The 24,562-nt window shown below is 45.7% G+C and overlaps 1 protein-coding gene across 2 annotated transcripts in view; it reads left to right on the top strand.

The window, feature by feature from the left end:
• Nucleotides 1-24,562, top strand: part of LOC144783971 (uncharacterized) — a 254,563-nt gene that overhangs the window by 80,792 nt on the left and 149,209 nt on the right. For both annotated transcript variants that reach the window (XM_078662697.1, XM_078662696.1), the window contains exon 5: nt 17,896-17,985. In XM_078662697.1, the coding sequence (XP_078518823.1) occupies nt 17,896-17,985 (90 nt within the window). The remainder of the gene's footprint in view (nt 1-17,895; nt 17,986-24,562) is intronic.

Below are 24,562 nucleotides of genomic sequence, written 5' to 3'. Positions count from 1 at the left end.
TTTTTTGTGTAATACGTTTATTGCACATTTCACAGATACAATCACAACGTTGCGCCTACAACCATATCAGGCCGGCTACTTTCGTTGACAGTAAGCATTCAGTGTTGGTAGGTATACACAGCCCATCAGCCGACATCTATAGGACCGGCGGCGTGATTTTAGACAGGTTCTTAGTCAGTTTTCTAGTCTCTTTTCTCTGACACACAGCCAGACCACCTAGTGTACCCATGATGTGGACACCAGTGACAGCTTGCCTGTGAAGAGCAACATTTACAGACAGCCTGACGATGTCAGAGACTGTATTGTGGCTGTTGTCTAAAAGGTGCTGGATTTGGGGGTCGTTGAGCCTTAAGAAAGCCCTTGGGCTAGTACTGTAGTCCTTGTCCCTAAACCTCACACCCAGGATGGTAAGAGATGAGGTCCTGTGTGAATTACAGGGGATTCAATGCAGTCACTAGGACTGATGCCCATCCAGTCTGTAGGGCAGATGAGCTTATTGATACCTTGGCCTCTGCCAAGTATCTCAGTACATTTGGCCTGACTACTGGTTATTGGCAAATCAGAGGATGCCAAACCAAAAAAGAGCATTTTCAACCCCCTGGGGGCATTATCAATTTATTGTGAAGCCTTTTGGTTTGAAGAATGTACCTGCCACATTTCAGAGGATGGTCTACAACTTCTTAACAGGTCTGGAAGCCTATAGTGCAGAATATCTAGATTATATTGCGGTCTTTAGTTCCACCTGCGAACATCATCTGGTCCACCTCAGAAATGTACTGGAGGCCCTGCAAAAGGCAGGCCTCACTATCTAGGCCACCAGGTGCCAGATAGGGCAGAGCAAGGTTCTGTACTTGGACCACCTTGTAGGTGGAGGCCAAGATCAACCATTGGAGAGCAATATTCAGGCCATTATGGACTAGATTCTCCCACTACCCAGAATCAGGTCAGAGCTTTCTTGGGCCTGACTGGGTGCTAGAGGAGGGTTGTTAATGGCTATGGATCCATAGTGACACCCCTTAATGATCTCACATCCAAAGGAATGCCTAAGACAGTTCAGTGGACATTTAGCTGTCAGAAGGCATTTGATGACCTGAAGCAAGTTATGTGCTACGCTCCAATTCTACAAAGTCTTGATTACTCCAAAACCTTTATTTTCCAGACAGATGCTTCTGAGAGAGGGGTAGGTGCAGTATTATCACAACTTAATTCAGAGGGCCAGGATCAACCAGTAGCTTTTATAAGCAGGAGGTTGACCCCCAGGGAGAAGCGTTGGTCAGCTATTGAGAGGAAGGCCTTTGCTGTGGTCTGGGCCTTGAAGAAGTTGAGGCCATACCTGTTTGGCAGTCACTTCATTGTTCAGACAGACCATAAGCCCCTCTTCTTATGGCTTAATCAAATGAAGGGTGAAAATGCCAAACTTTTGAGGTGGTTCCTTTCCCTACATGGGACGGGATTTTCAATGGAACATAGACCTGAGAGTAACCATGCCAACACAGATCACCTTTCTAGATATTTCCACTTAGAAAATGAAAACTCAACTGGGCAAATTTAGTCTCATCTTAGGTTTTTAGGGGTTGGGGGTGGAGGGAAGTAGGATCTGCTTTCATGGTTGCCCTCATATTTTGCTTGTCAGTGTGCTTTGACCTAATCTGCTGGGATCCTGCTAGTCCGGACTCCAGCAACTGTGCTTTCTCCCCTAAATTGACATTGTAAGTACTTTGGTAACCCTCTGAGATAACCCCTGCTCACCCTCTAGGTAGCTTGGCACGAGCAGTCTAGGCTAACCAGAGGCAATGATTAAAGTATTTGTACCAACACTCACAGTAATACAGTGAAAACACCACAAACTGACTCCACAACAGTTTAGAAAAATAAAGGTATTTAATCTAAACTAAACAAGACCAAAACGACAAAAATCCAACATACACAGTTCAAGAATATGGTTTCAAAAAGAGTTCTTAAGGTTGCGTTAAAATTCTTTAGGTTGCGATAGAATTCTCTATGTTGCGATAGAATTCCCTACAGATGCGTGAAAAGTTCACAGTTGCGTCACGTTTACTCACAGTACCTTTTAGTTGCAACAAAGTTCCAAAAGCAGAAGCTGGTGCGGTGGAAAACAAGCGATGCGTTGCTCCTGAGACCCTGGGGAGGCGTTTGCGACAGCCCCGCTGCAGCAGCGGGCGTGTTGCGATGAATCCGGTCTGTATGGGGAGGAAGGCCACTTGTATGGATTCTGGTGCGTAGGTTCCATAGGAAGTCTGTTCTCGCAAAGGCACGATGCGACGACCTCGTAGGGGCTGCAACGATCTCCGGGGCGACGATGCGCGGTCCAGCTGTGATCCTCTCTCTCGCAGCTCCTCGATGCGATGGTTTTGCGACGATGCTCGCAGCGACGTGATGCGGTCCGCAAGCAAGCGGTGCGGCGATCTCATCGAGCGACGACAGGCTCTGCGACGACACTCGCAGCGATGTTCGATTCTCCCGCACCGGTCTGGTGCGTCCCGCAAACGAAGGATGCGACGGCTCTGGCAGCGGCGTCAGGCGCTGCGACGATCTCGGCCTTCGTAGCGGCGGGAATCTTCTAGCACTGTCGGGGATGCGCTCCGCAAGCAAGAGATACGACACTTTTCGATTTCAAAAGTCTCTCAAGCTTATTTTCAAGCTTCCCAGCACAGGTACAACTTCCAGAGGCCCCACAACTGGATCAAGCACTCTAGGAAGGACAGAACTCTCTCAGCAGAGTTCAGGGAAGCTGGGGGTGAAGTCCTTTTGTTCCTGGGACTTCAAAACAGGGAGCCAGCTCTTCTCAGGCCCTTGGAGATTCCTTCAAGACAGGGGACACAGCACACAGCAAAGTCCTTCCCCTCTCCTTGGCAGCAAAGCAACAGCAGGTCAGTCCAGCAGAGCAACAGCAGGACAGTCTTCCTTCTTCAGAGTCAGCTTTCTCCTTGGCAGAGGTTCCTTCTTGATTCCAGGATGATCTAATTTTCTGTTGTCAGGGGTCCTGTACTTATACCCCTAAAGTCTTTGTTCTCTCTGTGCATGTGGGCCCTGAGCCCGGTCTGAACCAGTTCTGGTGTTTCCTGAGTGCTTTGTTTTGCTGGCTGCTTCTTTCCTTTCAGAGTGAGGGGCAGGGTCCTCAGCCGGCCAGCAGGAGGTGGAGCCAGCATTGTGGAAGGCAGGCACAGCCCTATTCAGGCCCAGGTGCTAACTCCTCCCACCACTCCAGTTGCAAATGCAGTCATTCAGCCTAGTGCAGACTCATCCAGCCTCCTGGGGAATTCCCCAGCCCCTGTCACTCAAACCAGACAGTCAATACACAAACAGGCCCAGGCACACAGAAGGGTCAGACAAGAGAACAGCAACTTTCTAAAAGTGCTGTTCTCAAACACAGGATTTAAAAACAACCTTTCCTAAAAGATGTGTTATTAAATTCTGAGTTCAGGGATACTAGATACTTATGTCCTATCTTGTTCCTATGGGAAGAAATGCTGTTAACCACTGTATCCAGCATCCCCCATGTTAATCTATGGAGCAAGATAGCCTTACAATAGTGAAAACGAAAATGGATGCCATTCACTATCAGAGCATGTTACCGGCACTAGTACATGCTCTACCTTTTACATACACTGCACCCTGCGTAGGGGGGCACCTTGGGCCTTCCATAGGGGTGGCTGATGTGCACAAAAAGGGAAGGGTTAGGCCTGGTCAGTGGGGACACTGACCAGGAGGACATGGCAGTTCTAAACTGCACACAGGCACTGCAGTGTCAGGCCTGAGACATCATTTTAGGGCTACTCCTGTGGGTGGCACAATCAGTGCTGCAGGCCCACTAGTAGCATTCGTCATCACCAACCCTGGCACACCCAATGCACTTTACTAGGGACTTCATGGTGATACAAATATGCCTAACATGTATATCCAATCAGAATAATACTTTACATAGGGAGCACTTACACTCTGGCACTGATCAGCAGTGGCAGAGTGTCCAAAGCATCTAAACCAACAAAAACGAAATCCAGCACAACATCAAAAGTACAGGAGGTAGAGGCAAAAAGATAGGGGGAAACCACGCCAAAGAAGCCAGGTCTAACAGGCAGTCTCTTCAGTCCTGAGAGGAGGGTGCTTGGTTAAAAGTTTGAAGGTGTCCCTGCATGAGCAGAACACCCCTACAAACCCCGGAGTCGATTCTCCAGGCTTTGTAAGTGTGGTCAGCCATTTTAAGGCATATAGTGGACATTAGTCTTTATGAGGTGTCTAAATATATATTGGCTGCTCCAAACCCAGTAATGTTTGGTGTCAAACATGTTGCAATCATACCCCAACACCTATTCTAGTGTTAGACATATGATCCTTTCTATTGGGGTGCCCCTTATGGACCCCCCCCTGTGCTTCGGATAACAGCCTATCAGGGTATGCATCCGGAAAAGGGGGTGGTGATGAACAGAGTGCCTGAATTAAGCAGACCACTCTTACCCAGTCCAAAGATCGGTCCCCGGAAGCTTGTTTCCTTTCCAGTAAAGAATTGGCTTGGTAGTTTGGTCTGCCCTGTTCCCATGATGCACTGGGCCAGGGTCAGACTAATTTGCATGTAGCCAGGTTCTGAACTGGGATGGTGCAGTGAGCTAAAAAACGGTGATGGATCAAGCCCTGATCTTTTGACTGGGTAGGAGTGTTCTGATTAACTCAGATACTCTGTCCATCACCACCCCCTTTTTGAATAGTTTTGGCCACTACAGGTGTGGCAGGGTATGCTCAGACATGAGTCCCTTGCTCACTGCACCATCAGGATTCAAGCAAGCCGGGCCGAAGACGGCTGCAATGCCAGAAACCGGTCCCCGGAAGCTTGTTTCCTTTCCAGTAAAGAATTGGCTTGGTAGTTTGGTCTGCCCTGTTCCCATGATGCACTGGGCCAGGATCAGACTAATTTGCATGTAGCCAGGTTCTGAACTGGGATGGTGCAGTGAGCTAAAAAACGGTGATGGATCAAGCCCTGATCTTTTGACTGGGTAGGAGTGTTCTGATTAACTCAGATACTCTGTCCATCACCACCCCTTTTTGAATAGTTTTGGCCACTACAGGTGTGGCAGGGTATGCTCAGACATGAGTCCCTTGCTCACTGCACCATCAGGATTCAAGCAAGCCGGGCCGAAGACGGCTGTAATGCCAGAAACCGGTCCCCGGAAGCTTGTTTCCTTTCCAGTAAAGAATTGGCTTGGTAGTTTGGTCTGCCCTGTTCCCATGATGCACTGGGCCAGGGTCAGACTAATTTGCATGTAGCCAGGTTCTGAACTGGGATGGTGCAGTGAGCTAAAAAACGGTGATGGATCAAGCCCTGATCTTTTGACTGGGTAGGAGTGTTCTGATTAACTCAGATACTCTGTCCATCACCACCCCCTTTTTGAATAGTTTTGGCCACTACAGGTGTGGCAGGGTATGCTCAGACATGAGTCCCTTGCTCACTGCACCATCAGGATTCAAGCAAGCCGGGCCGAAGACGGCTGTAATGCCAGAAACCGGTCCCCGGAAGCTTGTTTCCTTTCCAGTAAAGAATTGGCTTGGTAGTTTGGTCTGCCCTGTTCCCATGATGCACTGGGCCAGGGTCAGACTAATTTGCATGTAGCCAGGTTCTGAACTGGGATGGTGCAGTGAGCTAAAAAACGGTGATGGATCAAGCCCTGATCTTTTGACTGGGTAGGAGTGTTCTGATTAACTCAGATACTCTGTCCATCACCACCCCCTTTTTGAATAGTTTTGGCCACTACAGGTGTGGCAGGGTATGCTCAGACATGAGTCCCTTGCTCACTGCACCATCAGGATTCAAGCAAGCCGGGCCGAAGACGGCTGTAATGCCAGAAACCGGTCCCCGGAAGCTTGTTTCCTTTCCAGTAAAGAATTGGCTTGGTAGTTTGGTCTGCCCTGTTCCCATGATGCACTGGGCCAGGGTCAGACTAATTTGCATGTAGCCAGGTTCTGAACTGGGATGGTGCAGTGAGCTAAAAAACGGTGATGGATCAAGCCCTGATCTTTTGACTGGGTAGGAGTGTTCTGATTAACTCAGATACTCTGTCCATCACCACCCCCTTCTTGAATATATCAGGGTATGCAAGCAAGCTAGTGCTGCTGCCGACCACAGACATAATTCTGCCCTCCTGCTGCTGAGCCAAGCTCGAGCAGGAGAAGGTAGAAAAATAGGTTTCCTGTCACAGGGAGATCTGACCACCTCCCAGACAGGACTTATTGTATTGGGCTGGGGAGCTTGTCAGCCCCACCAGACTGCTTCGAGGTGCACTGATGGTGCCCTCCTTGCATACTCCAGTTTGAGCCAGTACAAGGACCCTTGGATCCTGCTCTGGCACGTAACTGGGCAAAGGACAGGGATTACCCTCCCCTTTGTCCAGCCCCTCCTCTGAGAGGCACCCCGAGTTGTTCCAACCCTTTCCCTAGGGTACTTAACAGCCCCCCTGTGGGTGGGTCCTTAGATTCGTCATGGGACAAGACTCAACCCTGAAACTACATCGCTCTTCAATCGTCTGGTCACTTGGACTTCGATTGTAACAGAGACTGCACCAAGGAAGATTCCTGCTGCTCCTGGCCTTACTTGTCTGCAAGTCTTCTTCATCGTCTGTGTCTGTGCTTCGTCTAGGTTCTTCAACTGACCTGTGGGCATCAAGGACACCTGAAGAAATCTCCCTTGGAGTGAATGAGTCCCTCCTTTGCATCTGCAGGCACCACAATGAAGCTGACCGGTCTGCTGCTCCTTTCGTCCTACGGACTTCCAGAGGTTCAGTAATACAGGTGGTGGTTCTGCAACTCCCTTGAGGCCTGTTCTGTCCTCTCTGCAATTTTAAGGCCAGTTTCCCTCGTTGGAACAGCTAGGACCAAAACCAGTGCACCCTGTCGAATTGGCGTTGCCAAGGCTTGTTGTCTCTGCACTCCTGGGAGCTTTCAGCTACAAGAAGCTCCAGCACCCTACTTCCTGAAGATCAGCGTCCTCCCTGCGGTCCTTGCATCATAGGAGTGCCTAAGGTATTCTTGCGACTCCTGTGCCTGCGGGCCGTGGGCCAACTCAACTGTCTTCCTTTGCTTCAGTGGGCTATCCTGCTTGCTCAGGGCCTTCTCTGACTCTCCTTCTGTTTGTGAGTCCCTTGGACCTTGCTGGTCCCAAGGTTTGCATTTTATCATCTTCCACGCACATTGCGGCTACCAAGGCATGTTGGTGCTACCGCCGGACACTGACTACCTAGATGTGTGGTAGCAAGCCCCAGCCAGGCCTACTAGTGCAAGGGATTCACCCTTCTCTGCTTAGAGTCCGTAGACCAATGGTAAGAAGTTGGCACAGAAACTGGAATAGAAAAGACAGAATTTATTAAACCTCTTGAGGTGGAACTACAATCACACAACACCCTTCGGTATAGTATGAGGTAGCACACTGACTGGAAGGAGCTTGGTCCTTTTATACCCACACAGGGGCTGAAATGGAGGCGGTACAAGGCACAGAGTATTGGTTTCAAATACATATAAGGTCATACAGAGAGGGCTAGCAACAAGTGGGAAGGGCTGACAGTAACCTAATTCTGGTGGACATCTCTTGACAGTTACAAGTTAGGGACAGCTGTAAGCTTTACTGGGCATGTGCAAAGCACAGGAGACTAAACATATCTTGTCTCTAGGCAGATTTCAAGAGCAGTTGACAGGAAGATAGGACAGAGCACATGGCATACAAAATGCCCGATAGAACGACAAAATGGATTCCGTAAAACGGGCAAAATAGGTCGAAAAACTGGATGTCTTCTGCAAATGATTAACTTAATGATTTGCTAAACTACCACAGACGACCCTTTCAGCATTTGCTGAAGACATCTGTCTGTCTGGGGTAATCTAGATCTGCATCCTGTACATTGATATTCATCATATCAGAAATCTCTTTGCTTAACATTTTGTAGTTCTTTCGTAACCCTTCTCTTGGCAGGTGTACAAGCAGTAACGCACATAGAGCAAATCATGGGACCACATTGTATACAAGTACAGCATGTAAATAATATCACCAGTAGTATACATAGAAAAGTCAGTAGTTTCCAGCCCCAAGTAACAAAGAGTGTCCATATCCAGTTTGAAAATGTCCATGTACCAGTCTCTGGTTGAATGTCTGCAGCAATCTTATGCAGTTTAGAAATTGCGTCATAAACTGAAGGCGAATGGTCCGGGATGAAGACACAACAGCTGCTACCGATGATGCGGCATGCACCACCACGATCAGCCAAGATCACATCGAGCACCATCCGATTTTGGAGTGCTACAATTCTTGCAATTTGCAGTTCTTCTGTAATGTTCCCAAGTGCCATAGCTGTCTGATTGGTAACAGCTTCCACTACACGAGTCAATCGTCTGATCTTTCTGCTATTTAATGCAGCACCCACGAAGAAGAACAAACCCAAATTGAAATCAACATATTGTTGCAGGGCGTTGTCTGTCTGGTCAATCTCATCAGTACTTGTTGTCCGTTTATATCTATTCATTGAGATCTCTTTAAACAGTTTCAGGTCAAGATGATATGATGCAGGTGCTAAAAACACAGGGGGTAACAAAAATGGTATGTAACATACCCCTGACCATCCAACAGGTAATTGGTAATATCCTTTGTTACCACACACAAAATAGGTGTTGTGAGACGCTACAAAGCTGCTATTGTTAACAGTTTCAATGTTTAATACAGTTGTACATTCGCTTCGTCCTACGGGAATTCTCCCAACACTGCCAATACATAAATCTGCTTTTGCTCTGGTTACAGAAATCACAAAGGGTCCAAAGTTCTTCAGATTCCTCACATTTGTGAAGACATATGGTGTTGAAATATTGTCCGGTTGGTATTCATCCCATTCCCATTTAGTCCCTTTAGCTTGAGGATACCCATTTTTGTCTTGGTAAGATTCTTTATTCAACTGAAAAATGATTCCACCTACTGAAGGCTTTCCATAAGCAAACAAAAGGGCATACCAAGTTTGACATGAACCATTATGAGAAAACGGTAGAGGAATAAAAGGTGTTCCTCCTTTCTTCTGGTGTGCAGGTATCATTCCACACACCCAACAATTGGTAGCATTTGTAGCATTATGGGTATGATGCAACATCTGAATGAATGTGTTATTCAGATAGGACTGTCGATGTTTCTGCTCATGATAAGAAAGAGTGTAGTAGTGATGCTCCAGTGGAGCTGGAGTGGTTGCAACAAAAAGCTGTCGAGCAGGAACTGCTTTCTCAATGAACCAAGTGGTTATTGCCAAAACCATCAGGGCAACAATAAACCCTACAGCACAAATAATTTTCTTGGTGTAATTCATCTTCTATAGCAATGATGATCAATCTTTCAAAGAATCTAAAAAACAAAACAATCGTTGGAGCTCTTCTCCCATGGGTTGCCGTTGATTTCTTCACCACAGGCCAAGACGGGTGTCACTACACTAATGCAGGGCTGATCCCCCTCTCTTGCCTTATTGGCTCTCCGTTTCACAACCCAGGGCGGTAGCTCAACCAGTCTCGTTCAAAACTGCAGATTCTTTCCTCGGTCTCAAATTATATCGTGCTGTTCCAGTAATCGTGTGATCCGGGGAGGCTTCCGTAGACTCGTCAGATGAGATAGCTTGACCCTTCTCCTTTTTCCAGAGTCTCTCGATGGTCGATCAGCACAGCAGGTTCCACTAAGGCGGGCGATACACGCTTGCAGTGCGTGGTATGGAGACAGTTCTTTCTGTTCGTTACTCGAACCGCTGTCCTTGTGGCCAACAGCACCTGCTCCGGACCTCGCCACCTCGGCTCCAAGCTGTTCGATCTGTCAAACGCCTTGACCATCACCTGGTCACCAGGATGGAGATCATGGGCCTCACCTGTAGATCTAGCAGGAAGAGCTTCTCGAACCTGTTGATGAATAGAAGTCAAACTATCAGTTAACTGTGCCAAATAATCACTCAACAGAACACAAGGAACATCATGTATGGGGCGTGGTTTAGGAACTCCCCAAATATTCATCGTTCTTCCAAATACTACCTCATATGGTGTGAGACCTGATCGTGAGTGTGGTACTGATCTTATGGACAACAGTGCCAAAGGCAATGCATCCGGCCACTTTAGGGACGTAGAAGCCACTATTTTCGCCAGCTGAAATTTTAAGCTAGCATTATACCTTTCCACCAATCCTGCTGATTGTGGGTGGAAGACTGCATGGAATTTCTGTTTGATTCCTAATCCTTTCATGACATAATCAACAACTTGCCCAATAAAATTAGATTCGTTGTCGCTCCATAAAATTTTGCAAACACCCTACCTGGGGAAAAACTCCTTAAAAAGCACCTTTGCTGTAGTAAGAGCAGTATTATCCTTTGTAGGGTACGCCTCTATCCATTTACTGAAGGGACATACCACCACTAGGACATATTTCAGATGATTACAGCGTTCAAGCTGGATGTAATCCATATGCAAAACTTCAAAAGGTGCGGTTGGTGTAGCAAACCCTCCTGTAGGAGTTTGTGTCCCTTTTCCAGGATTGCACTGCCAACAGATCAAACAGGACTGTACCACTCTTTTAGCTGTGCTGGCAATCTCAGGATGCTCCCAGACTTGTGTAAGCAATTTAGTTATTGCTAGAGCTCCAACATGTGCCAGCCCATGTGCCATTTGAACCATAGGTTGTAAATAGGCTGCAGGTAACTTCCACTTATCCATGTCTTTGTTGCGCCAGCAACCCTTATCGTCCAATATTCTTTCTTTGGACCATTGCTCAAGTTCTGCTACAGAGGCAGATCTCTGTACATCTAGTACTTCCTCTCTAGCATCATGCCAGCGCTCAGCTTGAGATTTCACTACGTACATAGAAGTAGTGCTTCGTTGCATTGCAGTTTCACGAGCTACACGATCTGCGAAGGCATTTCCTTGCCCTATTTTATCAGTGATCTTCTTGTGTGCGCTACACTTCATAATGGAAACTCTTAGGATATGTGAGTGCAGTCAAGAGATTATGCACAAATTCTCCATGCATTATCTGCATCCCGTGGGATGTAAGAAAGCCTCTTTCCTTCCAGAGTAAGCCAAAATCATGAACCACTCCAAAAGCATAGCGACTATCCGTGTAAATGTTCACACATAAGTCAGTACTAAGCTTACATGCTTGTGTCAAAGCTATTAGTTCAGCTGCTTGAGCCGACTTCTGAGGTATGCGAGCTGTTTCCACTACTGTTTCAAGTGTGGTGATTGCATATGCAGCTGAGGTTGTGCCATCTGGTAACTTCAAACAGGACCCATCAACCCATAACTCCCCATCTACATCTGAAAGGGGCGTATCTTGCAAATCGATGCGACCCTTTGTCTGTTCCTCAGTAAGGAATATACAATCATGAGGTTCCTTCGACTGGGACTGAGTCACAGGATATGGCAACAAAGTAGCTGGGTTTAGTGTAGCACACCTCTTCAATGTAATATGAGGTGCTAATAGTGTCAATTCATATCCTGTCAGGCGGGCACTAGTCAAATGCTGCGTTGTAGTCTGATTCAAAAGGGCATCTACTGCATGGGGTACTAGCACGAACAGTTTCTGTGACAAAACTATCCCTTCACTCTGACGTATGGACACAGCTGTTGCTGCAACTGAACGAAAACATCCAGGCAATGCACGAGCAACAGGATCAAGAACTGCAGAAAAGTATGCACAGGGACGTTGCTTGTCACCATGTGTCTGTACTAAAACTGACAATGCACATCCATCTTTCTCGTGCACATAGAGTGTAAAAGCTTTCGTTTAATCTGGTGTACCTAACACTGGTGCAGAGCAAAGAGCTTGTTTCAACTGGCGAAAAACATTTTGACATTCATCTGTCCAAGGAAGGGGGATTGGAGTGTTTTTAGTCAAGCGCTAGCAGTCGTTTAACAATGTGTGAAAAATCCAATATCCATTGCCTACAAAATGAAGTTAAACCAATAAATGCACGGACATCTTTCTATGTGGAAGGTACTGGAGTGTCTAAAATTGCTTGAATGCGATCTGGTGTCAATGCACGTCCCTCCTTACACAGAAGATGACCTAAGTAGGTCACCTTCGGTCTACAATATTACAATTTCTTCCGTGATACTTTATGGTGATGTGTCGCAAGAAAAGAAAGCTGGGCCAAAGTACATGTTTCACACTGTTCAGGTGTATCAGCTGCTAACAAAATGTCATCGACATATTGTATGAGAGCCACTCCATCAGGCAAAATAAAAGAATCAAGTTGTCGTTTCAAGGCTTAACTATAAATACTAGGACTTTCAGTATAGCCTTGAGGAACTCTACAAAATCTGTACGATCCATTATTCAAAGTGAAACCGAACAAATATCGGCTATCGGGATGAATAGGAATCGAGAAGAAAGCATTCTTCAAATCTACTACTGAAAATGTAGTTGCTGTTGGAGGGACCAAGGTAAGCAACGTAGTTATGTCAGACACTACAGGGTATTGTGGTACTACAATCTTATTGACCTCCCTCAAGTCAATGATAAATCTATAAACCTTAATGTCAGTATATTTTTTCAAAAGAGGAAGAATCGGAATATTGTAATCATTGTAAGGAACTTCTTGAACAACCCCCACTTGAATTAAGTCATGAACAATGCGTGTAAGTGCTTCCTCTCCTTCTCGAGAAATTTTATACTGAGGCAATCTTGGCAGTCTAGCACCCTCCTTGACACTAATATGCACTGGTGGAATAACCATTTGTCCTACATCGGTATCTGAAGTAGCCCACAAAGTACTAGGGAGTGAAGCTTGGGCAATGTTCTCTTTAACAATACAGGATCTCTCAATCATGGGGTGGTTGTCATTTAAAATAACCTGTACTCCTTCCGGAGAACATCGTATCATGGCCCTGAAATATTTGAGCATGGCAAGACCCACAATGTTGTCTGGTGTATTTGGAGAAAGCAAAAATGGCCATGGAGCAATAAACTTATCAACATGGAGTGCAAGTGGTTGTGACAATTGGCTACGGGAAGGTGTTCCATTGAAACCTATCGATGTAATAGTTAAGTCAGACAGGGGAGCCCTTGGAATCAAGTGTTTAGACAAGGCGCTACGAGTAGCTCCTGTATCAACCAGAAACTGATCAGTAGAACCCAAAACGTGTGCTGTAACATAGGGACCCTTCTGATCTACTGGCTCTTCAACTGATTCCTTACCCCATCCTAGGCAATCCTATGCATAGGCAGAATCTTGCAAATCAGACGGCTCATAATCGGACATTTGATATTGATTCCGTCTGTCAAAAGTATTAGCCCCCTTTTGTCTACGTGTATTAACGTTAAACCTAGCACGATCATTTGTATTTCCTCTAGGCCCTGAATATCCTGAGCGATTTCTCATTTGTCCCCGACTACATGAACCCTGCTGGGCACGTAGCACCGGACAATTAGAAATCCAATGGCCAGATTGTCTGAAATACGCACACTGATTAATAGACAAATCTGCACGAGGAAAGGGAGGGAAAGACAAACCATAAGATCCACGTCCTCCTCTATTATCACCTCTAAAAGGTGGGCCATAAGCTTGAGCCATCATAGCCTATGTTTTTAACTCTTTAGATTTTTTATCCTCCTTACTTTTTGCTCCTAATTCCTGTTGTTGATAATACTGAGCCATAGTTAGGAGAGAAGCCGGAGAGGAGGTAGTCCATGAACTTTCGCTGGCTTTTAGGCGACTAGCTATTTCTGGCAAAAGGTTTGTGACATATTTATCGACGAACAGATGCCTGTGTCATCTGCCAATGTCTGACCACTAAAATCGTGGAATGCTTCTTCAAAGCGTGTGAAAAAGTCTAAAACCGATTCATCCGTCTTTTGCTTACAGGATGCTAACATAGTCCAATGTATCTTTTTAGGGGGAATAATCGTCTTTAATTTAACCAAGATAGCTGCTGGAAGATCTAAAATTTGCTGACACGGTGTTTGTGCAGGTTCTCTATCTTTATCTGATTGTTCTATATCTGACCACAATGCTCCAAATACCGCACAATCGTCAATTTTACGCACAGTTCTCCACATATCAGGCGGTAATATTAATCCAAAAAACAAATCAATGTCAGACAAAGTCATAATACAGGAGCTAATGGCACCCTCAATTTCTTCATAAAAAGCTGTTGGATTCTTTCGCGGATCAGGCAATACATTTTTAAGAGCCATGACATCTGCTCTATTCCAAGGAGTGTAAACCCAATTATAAATAAAATACCCTTTCGCATCAATAGAAGTCTTATCAGCACTTGTGCCTGTTCCTTTAGGAGGAACATATAAAGGCGCGGCATCCCGCATGGGTTTCACATTTACAACATTCTTATCTGTTTCGGGCGTCGGTGCTCGTGCCATATTAATTCGAGATATTTGTGCAGCTGCGTCTGCGGCCTTTTTCTCCTCCCGCAAACGGACTGCTTCATCACGTAGTTTAACCAAGCGTCTGATCGTGTCAGCCACCTGGGAAAAGACAAAAGAACCTTCACGTAATTGCTTACAATCAGCTGCTATATCATCTGGCTCTACTTCCACCGAATGTTTCCTAAATCGCTCAACAACCTCTATAGCCAATATCTCTGTAAAATATTTCTTTTCCTTTTCTGACCAATTCTTAATAGTATCTAGAAGTTCAGAAGCAGTGAGAGTACCACAATCCGCTTTTCGCGCCGCAGATCTAATCTCAGAGGAACGTTCGGTAGTTAACATTAAGCGAGTGTCTCGGGCTTTATCCTGATCTGTAGGAGAGTCCTTATCTGACTCATTAGGAGCAGAAGGGAAAATATACGGAGGTGGAGAACGATCTAATAAGAGAGAATCTTCTTGGGGTTTATTAAGAATAGGATAGAGAGGCCTACGAATAGCATATTGTCCATTTACCTGTAACTGACGCTCCCTATCTTCCCTTTCTTTAGTTTCTCTCATCTCTTTATTTTTCATATCTAAGGCTTTTGCATGCACACTTTTACGCTGTTCTTTTTCAATCTAGGCCTGTTCACGCTTCATTCGCTCACGCACTTCTTTCTCCCACTTTCGCACACAGTCAAACATATCTTGCCTAGTCTTTCGCTTAAACATTCGTTGCTCCACATACTGAATCTTTCGGGAATCAAATGACCCATGCATAGGCCAACGCAACTCAGGATCCTTGCGAGTGTATTTATTCCACAATTTGCTGTACATTGTGGACGAAATGCCATATTTAATATACATATCCCTATTAGGCGTCCGCTCTGGGGGGGCCGGTTGTGCTTCATCAAGTTTCAAATTAGTACCACTACAAAAGCAACACAACTTACGAAGTGTGCTAAAAACAGGCATGCCGAAAATAGTGCAAAATATGCAGTATTATAAAAAAAAGTAGCGCTTAAAGTACTCTTTGTACGTTGCGCCGTTTGAATTTCATAGGATTAGAGAAAAATCTCCTCATTACCTGCCTATATGTGTTGCAAGACATAAATCAACTTAACATAGAATCATTTCAAACTTTTGGCCAATACATAGAAAAATGCCGTAGTAAGCTTATATAAACTACCTTACTAATTACAAGGCGTCATACTTACAGCAAGTGCCGTAAAACGGCTCTTACCAGTGAAATAGTGTCCAGGTTCCTCCTGCCAAGTTCTAAAATCGACCAAACGTTCACTACACAGCGGATCAACAGAAGAGATCTCAGTCGAGGACCGGCACCACCTGGATGGTCAGATCAGAAAGAAAGGGAAAACGCCGTGGATGACAAGACTCTGGTCTCCTCTGGCAGTGATCACGTCCAAAGCGAGATTCCAATCCTTCATCTCGACCAGTCCTTCATCTCGACCAGTCCTTCGGGCATCCGAGTCGCCGATGAGCCCCACATTGGGCGCCAATTTGTGGTAGCAAGCCCCAGCCAGGCCTACTAGTGCAAGGGATTCGCCCTTCTCTGCTTAGAGTCCTTAAACCAATGGTAAGAAGTTGGCCCAGAAACTGGAATAGAAAAGACAGAATTTATTAAACCTCTTGAGGTGGAACTACAATCACACAACACCTTTTGGTATAGTATGAGGTAGCACACTGACTGGAAGGAGCTTGGTCCTTTTATACCCACACAGGAGCTGAAATGGAGGCGGTACAAGGCACAGAGTATTGGTTTCAAATACATATAAGGTCATACAGAGAGTGTGCTAGCAACAAGTGGGAAGGGCTGATAGTAACCTAATTCTGGTGGACATCTCTTGACAGTTACAAGTTAGGGACAGCTGTAAGCTTTACTGGGCATGTGCAAAGCAAAGAAGACTAAACATATCTTGTCTCTAGGCAGATTTCAAGAGCAATTGACAGGAAGGTAGGACAGAGCACATGGCATACAAAATGGCCGATAGAAAGACAAAATGGATTCTGTAAAACGGGCAATATAGGTCGAAAAACTGGATGTCTTCTGCAAATGCTTAACTTAATGATTTGCTAAACTACCACAGATGCTGACATGTGACAGTTTGTGAGCGGCTCCTGGTCTTTTTCACCCTCTCCTGGTCTTCACAGCTGAATCAACAAAGTCTCGGTCGTCTCTTCAGAACCTCCCGACACCGGTAGGCTTTGTGTTTCCGTACCTCCTAGTGGCATAGACTCTGTCCCCTCTGCTTACATGTTCTTCACTTCCACAATCCACCTTTGTATTTCACCGAACTCCTTCACACTCTTCTTCAGAGGCATCTTGTTAGAAGTCTTTCATTGTTGTCTATGGCCGGTTCTGGCATCACTTCAATCCTATGCACCCGGCTTCCCTGGTGCAGGTATCCTGGTTCCTGGGGTATCCATGGGTGGGGTGGCTCTCCAAACTTCCGTCTTCCAAAGTGTTTCTTCAGGGCCTTCCGGGAAGGGTTCTTCTTCTTCTCTAAAACTGCGACTTCTCCATTAACTTCCATTCGGCACACAGGTGTTTCTACTCTGCATACAGCCTCCGTGGGGTTCCGAGGTACTTACCTTGGGTGGTTCCTTGTGTCCCTGACTCCCCTGGGTCTTCTGGGCCAAGTTCAATTCTCCTTTACAGTTCACATTCAATTTTTTTAGTATCTGGGTTGGTCTCCCCCTGGAGACCACTGTATTTTGCGCCAGACACTTGATTGGTTTTGAAGTATTCCTGTGCATTGTGTTGATATCTCCGGGTAGGAGATATAGCAATGTGTTAGTGAGTGCTCTGAAATAAATAGAAGTATTTTCATATAAACACTGTGGTTTCTTTATGTCTAACTAACACTACAGATTAAATTTGTGAAACAAGCTGCTTTTCACTCCTTCAAGATAAGCATCAAGGCTGCTATCCACAGCTACCACTTTGAGAGTTTCTATGATTATCAAAGACCACTAAAATCACCATAAGGGTTGCCTGGATTAGTGCAAGGTGCACCACTTGAATAAGTGTGCAGCATATACTAAGCCTGCCTCCTACATCAGACCAGGTCTGGTGACCTGAGGAGACAGTGATTGTGTACTCATTCACATTTTAGCATCTAGATCCCTAACTGTTGAGGCTGTTCCTTGAGTTATGTGCCAGGAGGTTTGGAGCAAGGTTCTTTTCATTCTCTAGCCAAGACCTTCCTTAAACTTACCAACTCCTGCTGGTTGGAATTTACAGGTCGTGTATGGGGGGTGGGGGTGGGGGGGTGTAATGACGTACTTGGGCCCTAGCAGTCAAAGAGAAGAGAAATATTTTTTTTACGCTTTGACCATTCGAGTGTGAGTCAGCGCTAAAGAACATAACCTTCCTCATTATTGTAAAACATTTGCCTACTTTTCTGTTTTTAACAGATGGACATTATTTATTACATTGAAAACTCTGAGCTTAGAAGGATTTTTGGATACAGCGTTTTGCAATGTTTGCTTGTCTTTCCTAGGTTATCAGGTTGTAAAATCTCCAGTCCGAATCCAAAGTGAGGAAGAGAGTGAGCCAGTCAACAATAACCTTCCTGGAGTCCACAGCACATGTGAGTATTAATCATAGCAAATCATTGCATTGTTGGTGCACTGAATTTATACACAAAGCCAATCCTTGGCGCCTGCATTTGTACCTCAACTGTTACGTTTGGACGCTCTGAAGCAAGGCCACCTTCGTCCCCTTAGAAGACCTTCCACCCCATATTAGCTTGGAATCATAGAAGAGGCTAGTAATCGACTAGGAATGTTGTGCAGCTTCCGCTGTCGTCCCTGCCATTCCCAGAAGGTTTTACGTGGGGAGCTTGAGTACTGTCTTTTGATTTCAGCAGTGATGGGGCAGGGTACATCATTATAACTACAGCTTTGAATCTCAGTGTCCAGAAGCATTTATGCTATATTACAAGTGCTGTTTCACAGATAAGTGTCCAGTTTCTTTTTCTTATAGATTACATGGCTTGAATTGCACACAAGCCATTTACCACTGGATTCAAGTTCCTTTGGTACCCAGCCATTTGCTGTCAATATGCGAGTAAATCCCAGCCTCAAGTGCAGGGCCCTTTTCACAGCAACAGGAATACCTGGAAGAGACAGTGTGTATAAGTAGGAGGACGAACAATGCCACTGTCTCTTTACAAGTATCTTACAGCGCTCAATCAGAAAATAGATAATGAAACATAAACATTTTTCATTAAAACCTCTCAATAGCAAACAAGCAAGATAAACCCAGATGCTTTGCCGATTACTTTATGCGGGCAAATTTCCACTGTTGTTCATGCTATTGGTCCCTATGTCTTCCTCCTCCTGTGTCAATGTGCTTCGTGTGTGTCTGGGTTCTATCTGGTAATCTATGAACAGGGGTTGGCCCAATACGCTAATCGGAAACCATTGGCTGTTAAAATAGTACAGCGAAAAGATGGTTAGCTGCAGACTTATTTAAATCACAAATTCAGCAATATGTGGATGAATAATTCATCCAACAGAAGAAACAAGTGTTCAAAACATAATGTTCAACAACCAGAAACAAATTGGTTTAGGTACATTTATTAGCATATAAGATACATATTGACAGGTAAGTGCTCTGAAAAGCAAGCACACATTGTGGCAAACGTAGAGTGTCGTGTCATACGGGGAAGAAAAAATGGCTCGACTCAAAGAAGATTGTAAGACAGGGGTCAGGTAGTCTATGCAGATTCATGTGTTTCTAGGTGCACCATTCATAACTCGGCTCCCCTGGAGCCTTCGCAATTAATTGTTTCCTCTCATTACCACTACTCATCTCCGACATCCACTTAGCGTGCTCCCAAAAATCTATCTACAGTAGGTCAAGTCTTCTGTTCCTGCAGTCTAGAATTTCTGCCTTTGTCTCAGATGTTCTCACGCCAAACATGCCAAAACTTACAATCTTATTTGAATGAAGTACACCATTACACACCATGCAGCCACTCTCCTTTAATTTGGATGTTACTCAATGCCAATTCTACATGCCCACATCATACTGCAATAGTCAATCTCTAATTACTCATTACTCACTATGATTTAGAACTGTTGTGCCTCACACAATTGTGGGTGGCTTAGTATTCTTTTTGAAGCCGTCAACCACTCATTGGTATCCCAAGAAGATCATACTTGCTGAAAGGTAATATAAACAAGGTGGTAGCATTACAGATATTCACAGCAGTTCACCCAATTGAGCACACATCGCCACAACAGTCTGGGGTACCCATGAATGCATACAAATTGTCATCACACTATCTCCTTTAACTCCTTTACCGCGGCGGAATTTGCGCCGCGGTGCAGGAGTTCTGAAGAGTGGCCAGGGTCGTGTCGGCCAACGGACTTGCACAGCTCGCGACGGCTGTTGGCCAACGGGCGCACACAAGGGGTTAACACAATTTACTACATATTATCACATGTCCAAACTCAAAGCTAATTTCACAGTAATACAGTAATACAAGCAAAATACTAGCAGCCAAAAGTATCCTTTTGTGGAATTCAGTGTTGAGTGGGGCAGTAGGAAGTTCAAGTCATGCGGTACCCTTGAACATTTCTGTACCTTCACAACCTCCATCCACATCTCTCCCTGCCAGCTCAAATCAAAGGTAGAATATTCATAATTGCTCCGGTTGCATGCATCTCACAGATAGATATCAACTCAAGACTTTCCCATTCCTTTCCACTTTCTTTATTCACGTCAACTATGCTCAACAGCATCTTTGCCTCGTAAAGCTATATCCACCCATTTGCAAAACTTATTACCTGCATCGCTCTAAACCATGTCCCTCCACAGACCAAGCAACTTTGTTTCTGCAGATAGCATCAACATTGTTAGGCTATAATATCACCATATAGGCAAGGGTTGACTTTGTGATCCCACTTCAACTAAAGGAACTAAATAAAACCTGGCCAGCCTTAGCCCAAAACGTATTGGAAGCACTAATAATGAATGATTAAACACTATACCTCTATTTTTATAACCAAACTAGTCTGAAAAGAGAATATAACCATGCCATTCTGTCTACAAAATCCAGCTACAGCCTAGAGCAAGTCAAAACATTACATTTCCTTGTGTAATGCCACTTTTGGCATATTTGCTCCAGCACTACCTTCCCTTCAGAATCCATACTGTCTCCCTGACTCTTTAAATATGAGGAGCTCCTCACTAATTTTACTAACAAGATCAGCTCCATTAGAGAGAAGGTCGGACGCGCCCCTTCGTCAGTGAATGTCCTCTTCCAAAATTGACCGTGTACTCCTTCACTTCCGTTACCGACAGTGATCTCTTCTTTATCAGCAGGCAGCTCAAACTGACAGACTGTTATCTAGATCTCTTGCCAGCCAATGTCTTCAAACCCCACTTTCACTTTTGTAAATCGATCTGGCGTTTCTGGATCAATGTATCATTAATTCAACAAATCTTTTCCTGACTATAAAAAACAATAACATTTCTTTTTTTTAAACACAACTTCAGTCTGAACTGGCTCTCCAACTTCTAACCAGTATCACACTTTACCTTGTTGGGAAAAACTATGTACTGATTTGTCACAAATCAATTCAACAACATTGTTGTTAGGAAATATCTGCTTAAGGATGTCAGCCTGGCTTGGGTTTAATTCAGTTTGGGAAAAGCTACATCGAAGATGCTGGACATGTGAGCTTCTGCGGTCAGATCCTAAGCTGATTCACTTTCTTTCTTGAATATCACACAAAGGAGTAGGGAAAGGAAGAAATGTATAGAAATGTGTATACATAGGAGAGAAAGGCACGTGTACAGTGTGGAAAAACTGCCCTCACTCACAAAATTGTGACATGCTTCATCGTAGGACGTGCTACAGACACCCCCGTGCAGGCCAACTCCTGGGGTGGAGCAACAGGGAGGGTAAGACCATAAAAACAATGAAATGTTTTGGGATCACCGAAGAAAAAGTGCAGCCGGTGAAGATTAAAACTAAATCAGATGTGAACCCACTGCCAAATTTATTCTGGGGCCATCTGATAGATTAAAAACATGAAGGATGGAAGTGAAAGGAGAAAATTAAGATTCCTTCACCTCTCCTTTACTGCCGAAGTGTCAACATGTTTCTGCTGTGAAGGTAGGCCCAAAAGAAAGGAGTCACTCTGCATTCATCAGGACCCTTTGGGACCCAAAAAGGGAGGTCCTCTACGATCCCACCTCCGGTATCTTTGGAGAATGCTCCTAGTCATGCAAAGATACTTTGAACAATACACAAATCGTGTTCGAATTTCATAGATAATTTCTCTAGATCTGGCGAGATTTTGGGGGGACGCCATGTAGTCATACTTGCATCATGGTGGGTGCACCGGTTCGGAATGTTTCCAGGTCCTTTCTTTCTTACCAACTGACATTGTGTTGAAGATAGGTAAAGTTAAAGGAGTTTCTAATGGCAATACTTGCGCTGCTCTCCAGGGCTCAGTTCTAGCCCTTCCTCACTTTAATCTTCAAATGGCGCTACTGAATTTTATCTTAGATGATATTGCTTACTCCATACACCAGCAGGCAGAGGACATAGCAGATTGCACACAAACTTAAAATCTTCATTCATTGTTGACAATTCTCCCCCTCCTCACTCGCTGTGAGTAACTTCATTGCTGGATGTAAGAAAACTTCCTTGATTGTGCAGTCCACAAAAAACAGAATTCCTCATTACATAAAACAAATTAAACCCATTGTTTTTAGCTATACAGAAAATGGAAGGCTTCACCCATTGCTCTCCCTTAGTCAGATCTCTATGACATACCCCAGATTCCATTCTTACTTTCATTCCAAAGTAGGCTTGAAACTATTTGTAACTTTAGAGAATAATGTGGCCCTGCCCTTTTAAAAAAAACATTTTGTGTTCCTTTTTCTACTTGCTCTTCTGGGTTTACTATTCACTTACCCATATTTTTAAGTTTGCAAAAGTTTTTTTTTTTTTTTTTTTGTCAACTCTGTTTATTGGCATTTTATTTTAACATTACATTGGGTGCACCATTAACATCTAGACAGTTCTACAATCGTGCCTAGTTGCCCGTGCACTAGTAGTGCGGCAGGTCAATAGGGCGCTGTCACTTTCACACCTGTGTGGCATGCGGTCAGGTCCTGGGCCCCAGGCATGCCCGTAACGTACAAGAGTCATTGCACCCCAGACCTGCGCCGAGAGACAAGTCTTACATTCTTAACTCAATTGCAATCAAAACATTTGCAAGAAAACGAAAAAAGCAAAAGATGGCATTGTCATCATTTTTACAGTATAAAGCACCCCCCGTTCCCATTCCCGAGGCCCGCCTCCCTCTCCCTGTCTGTACATTGTTTGTCCCCTTTTCTCGGTCTAGCCAACTCTCCTCACCCCTTAATCAAATGCGTGTGTCTCCATTTCTATTACACCCTTGCCGCAATCTCGTGATGTGCACCAGCCTGCGCATTGTTAGTGTCATTCGCTGCACACCCCTCCCTTCTATTACCCACCATGGTAACTGAGTCCCCCTCCGCCTCCTCAGCAGTGCTAGCCCCTGCCGCCTGCAGGGCATCGAGCATGCCCTCCCAGCACTCCGCCATGGGCTCCCCGCGGAGCCCCACCGTTTCCTCCCTCCGAATGGTAGTCCACTCCGCTCGGGCCCACGACAGGAGGGACAGAGTCCATGCCCTCACGCTGAGCGGGTCGCTTGCTTTCCACCTCCTTGTAAGGAGCCGCACCGCTGTTACCATCCCCAGATCCAGGAAGTGGGACGATGCCTTGTCCTTGGGTGGCCTCTTGAAATGATGGAAGAGAAATTCAGGCCAGTTACAGGGGATTGTGCGGCCAGTGCATTGCGTGAGCAGGACACTAATGTCTCTCCAGTATGTGCCGAGGCCCGGGCAGTGCCACAGAATGTGAAGGAGGTCCGCATCCAGCTCACCACACCTAGGGCAGGACGCGTCCACCCTGTGAAAGTATTTATTTATTAAGTCGGGGGTGAGATAGGCCCTGTGAACTATATGTTCGAGGCATGTGGGCTGCTGAATTCATATCTATAGCATAGATCGCCGCCTAGTGTTGGGTCCGGATGATTGCACATTGTTGTCCTGGAAGAGTCTTCGAAGTATCGCGAGATAGGTGGCTCCTCCCCTGGACTACAGTGCGCATGGGCATCGACTCCATCCCCAGATTGTTTTTTTCCGCCATTGGGTTCGGATGTATATTCGTTATCTCCAGTTCGGAATCGATATAAACTTTTCTTGAGGCCCGAAGGCCTTTTCCTATACCGTCGGTATTGTCTTGCGTTCGGTGCCCAGCTCGGTTCCGGCTCAGTTCCCGAGTCGGACATCCAGAGGAGTCGCGTAGCTCTTCAGTGCTCGAGGCCCAGTCAACGCAGCAAGACTTTCGACGACACATCATGGAACGGAGCCCGTTCAAGAAATGTCCCGTGTGTGGATCGAAGTATCCCCACTTCGATGTCCACCCGGTGTGCAACAAGTGCCTGTCGCCGGACCACGATGAAGCCAACTGTATGGCTTGTTCCCGGTTTCGATCGAAGAAGACGATTCGACTTCGGCGCGTGGCGCGCCTGGAGGCCCAGCAGTCGGCCCCGGCACCGGTGGACATCTTCGACAGAGAAGAAGCAGACGAACAAGAAGTTCATATGCAGATTTCGCCTCCATCGGAGGAGATCGACTACGACGCGGACGTCGAAGTGCTCGATGCAGAAGAAGTCGTCGACGAGGTAGGAGACGACAATGAGGCCTATGGGGCCATGGAAGATAGCTCGGAAGAAGAGCTATGCCCCGTTCGAACAATTACTAAGGCTCAGGTCGAGGGATCGCCACACGGCCTTACCCAAGACCTTAAACCCAGATCCACGGCCTCGCCTACGGGCCCGGCTACGGACACTTCTGCGGAGCCGCCGTTGGTCAAAATGAAACCGAAAGTGAAACCTTCGGTGTCGACGAAAACGAAACTGATGGAGACGCCATCGAAACAGAAGACGTCTGTCCCTCTGGCCGCCTCCTCGTCTTCCGATACGTCGGGGAAGCCGAAGCCGAAGAAGGCTGTCGACCCGGTGAAGTCGACCAAAGGCGTCGAGCCAAAGTCGGTCAAAAGCGTCGAGCCAAAAACGATCAAAGGCGTAGAGCCGAAGACTGGGGCCCCAAAC

Source organism: Lissotriton helveticus, chromosome 10 (assembly GCF_964261635.1).
Source record: "Lissotriton helveticus chromosome 10, aLisHel1.1, whole genome shotgun sequence".
Taxonomy (NCBI): domain Eukaryota; kingdom Metazoa; phylum Chordata; class Amphibia; order Caudata; family Salamandridae; genus Lissotriton; species Lissotriton helveticus.
This window is presented reverse-complemented; position numbering and strand designations above follow the sequence as displayed.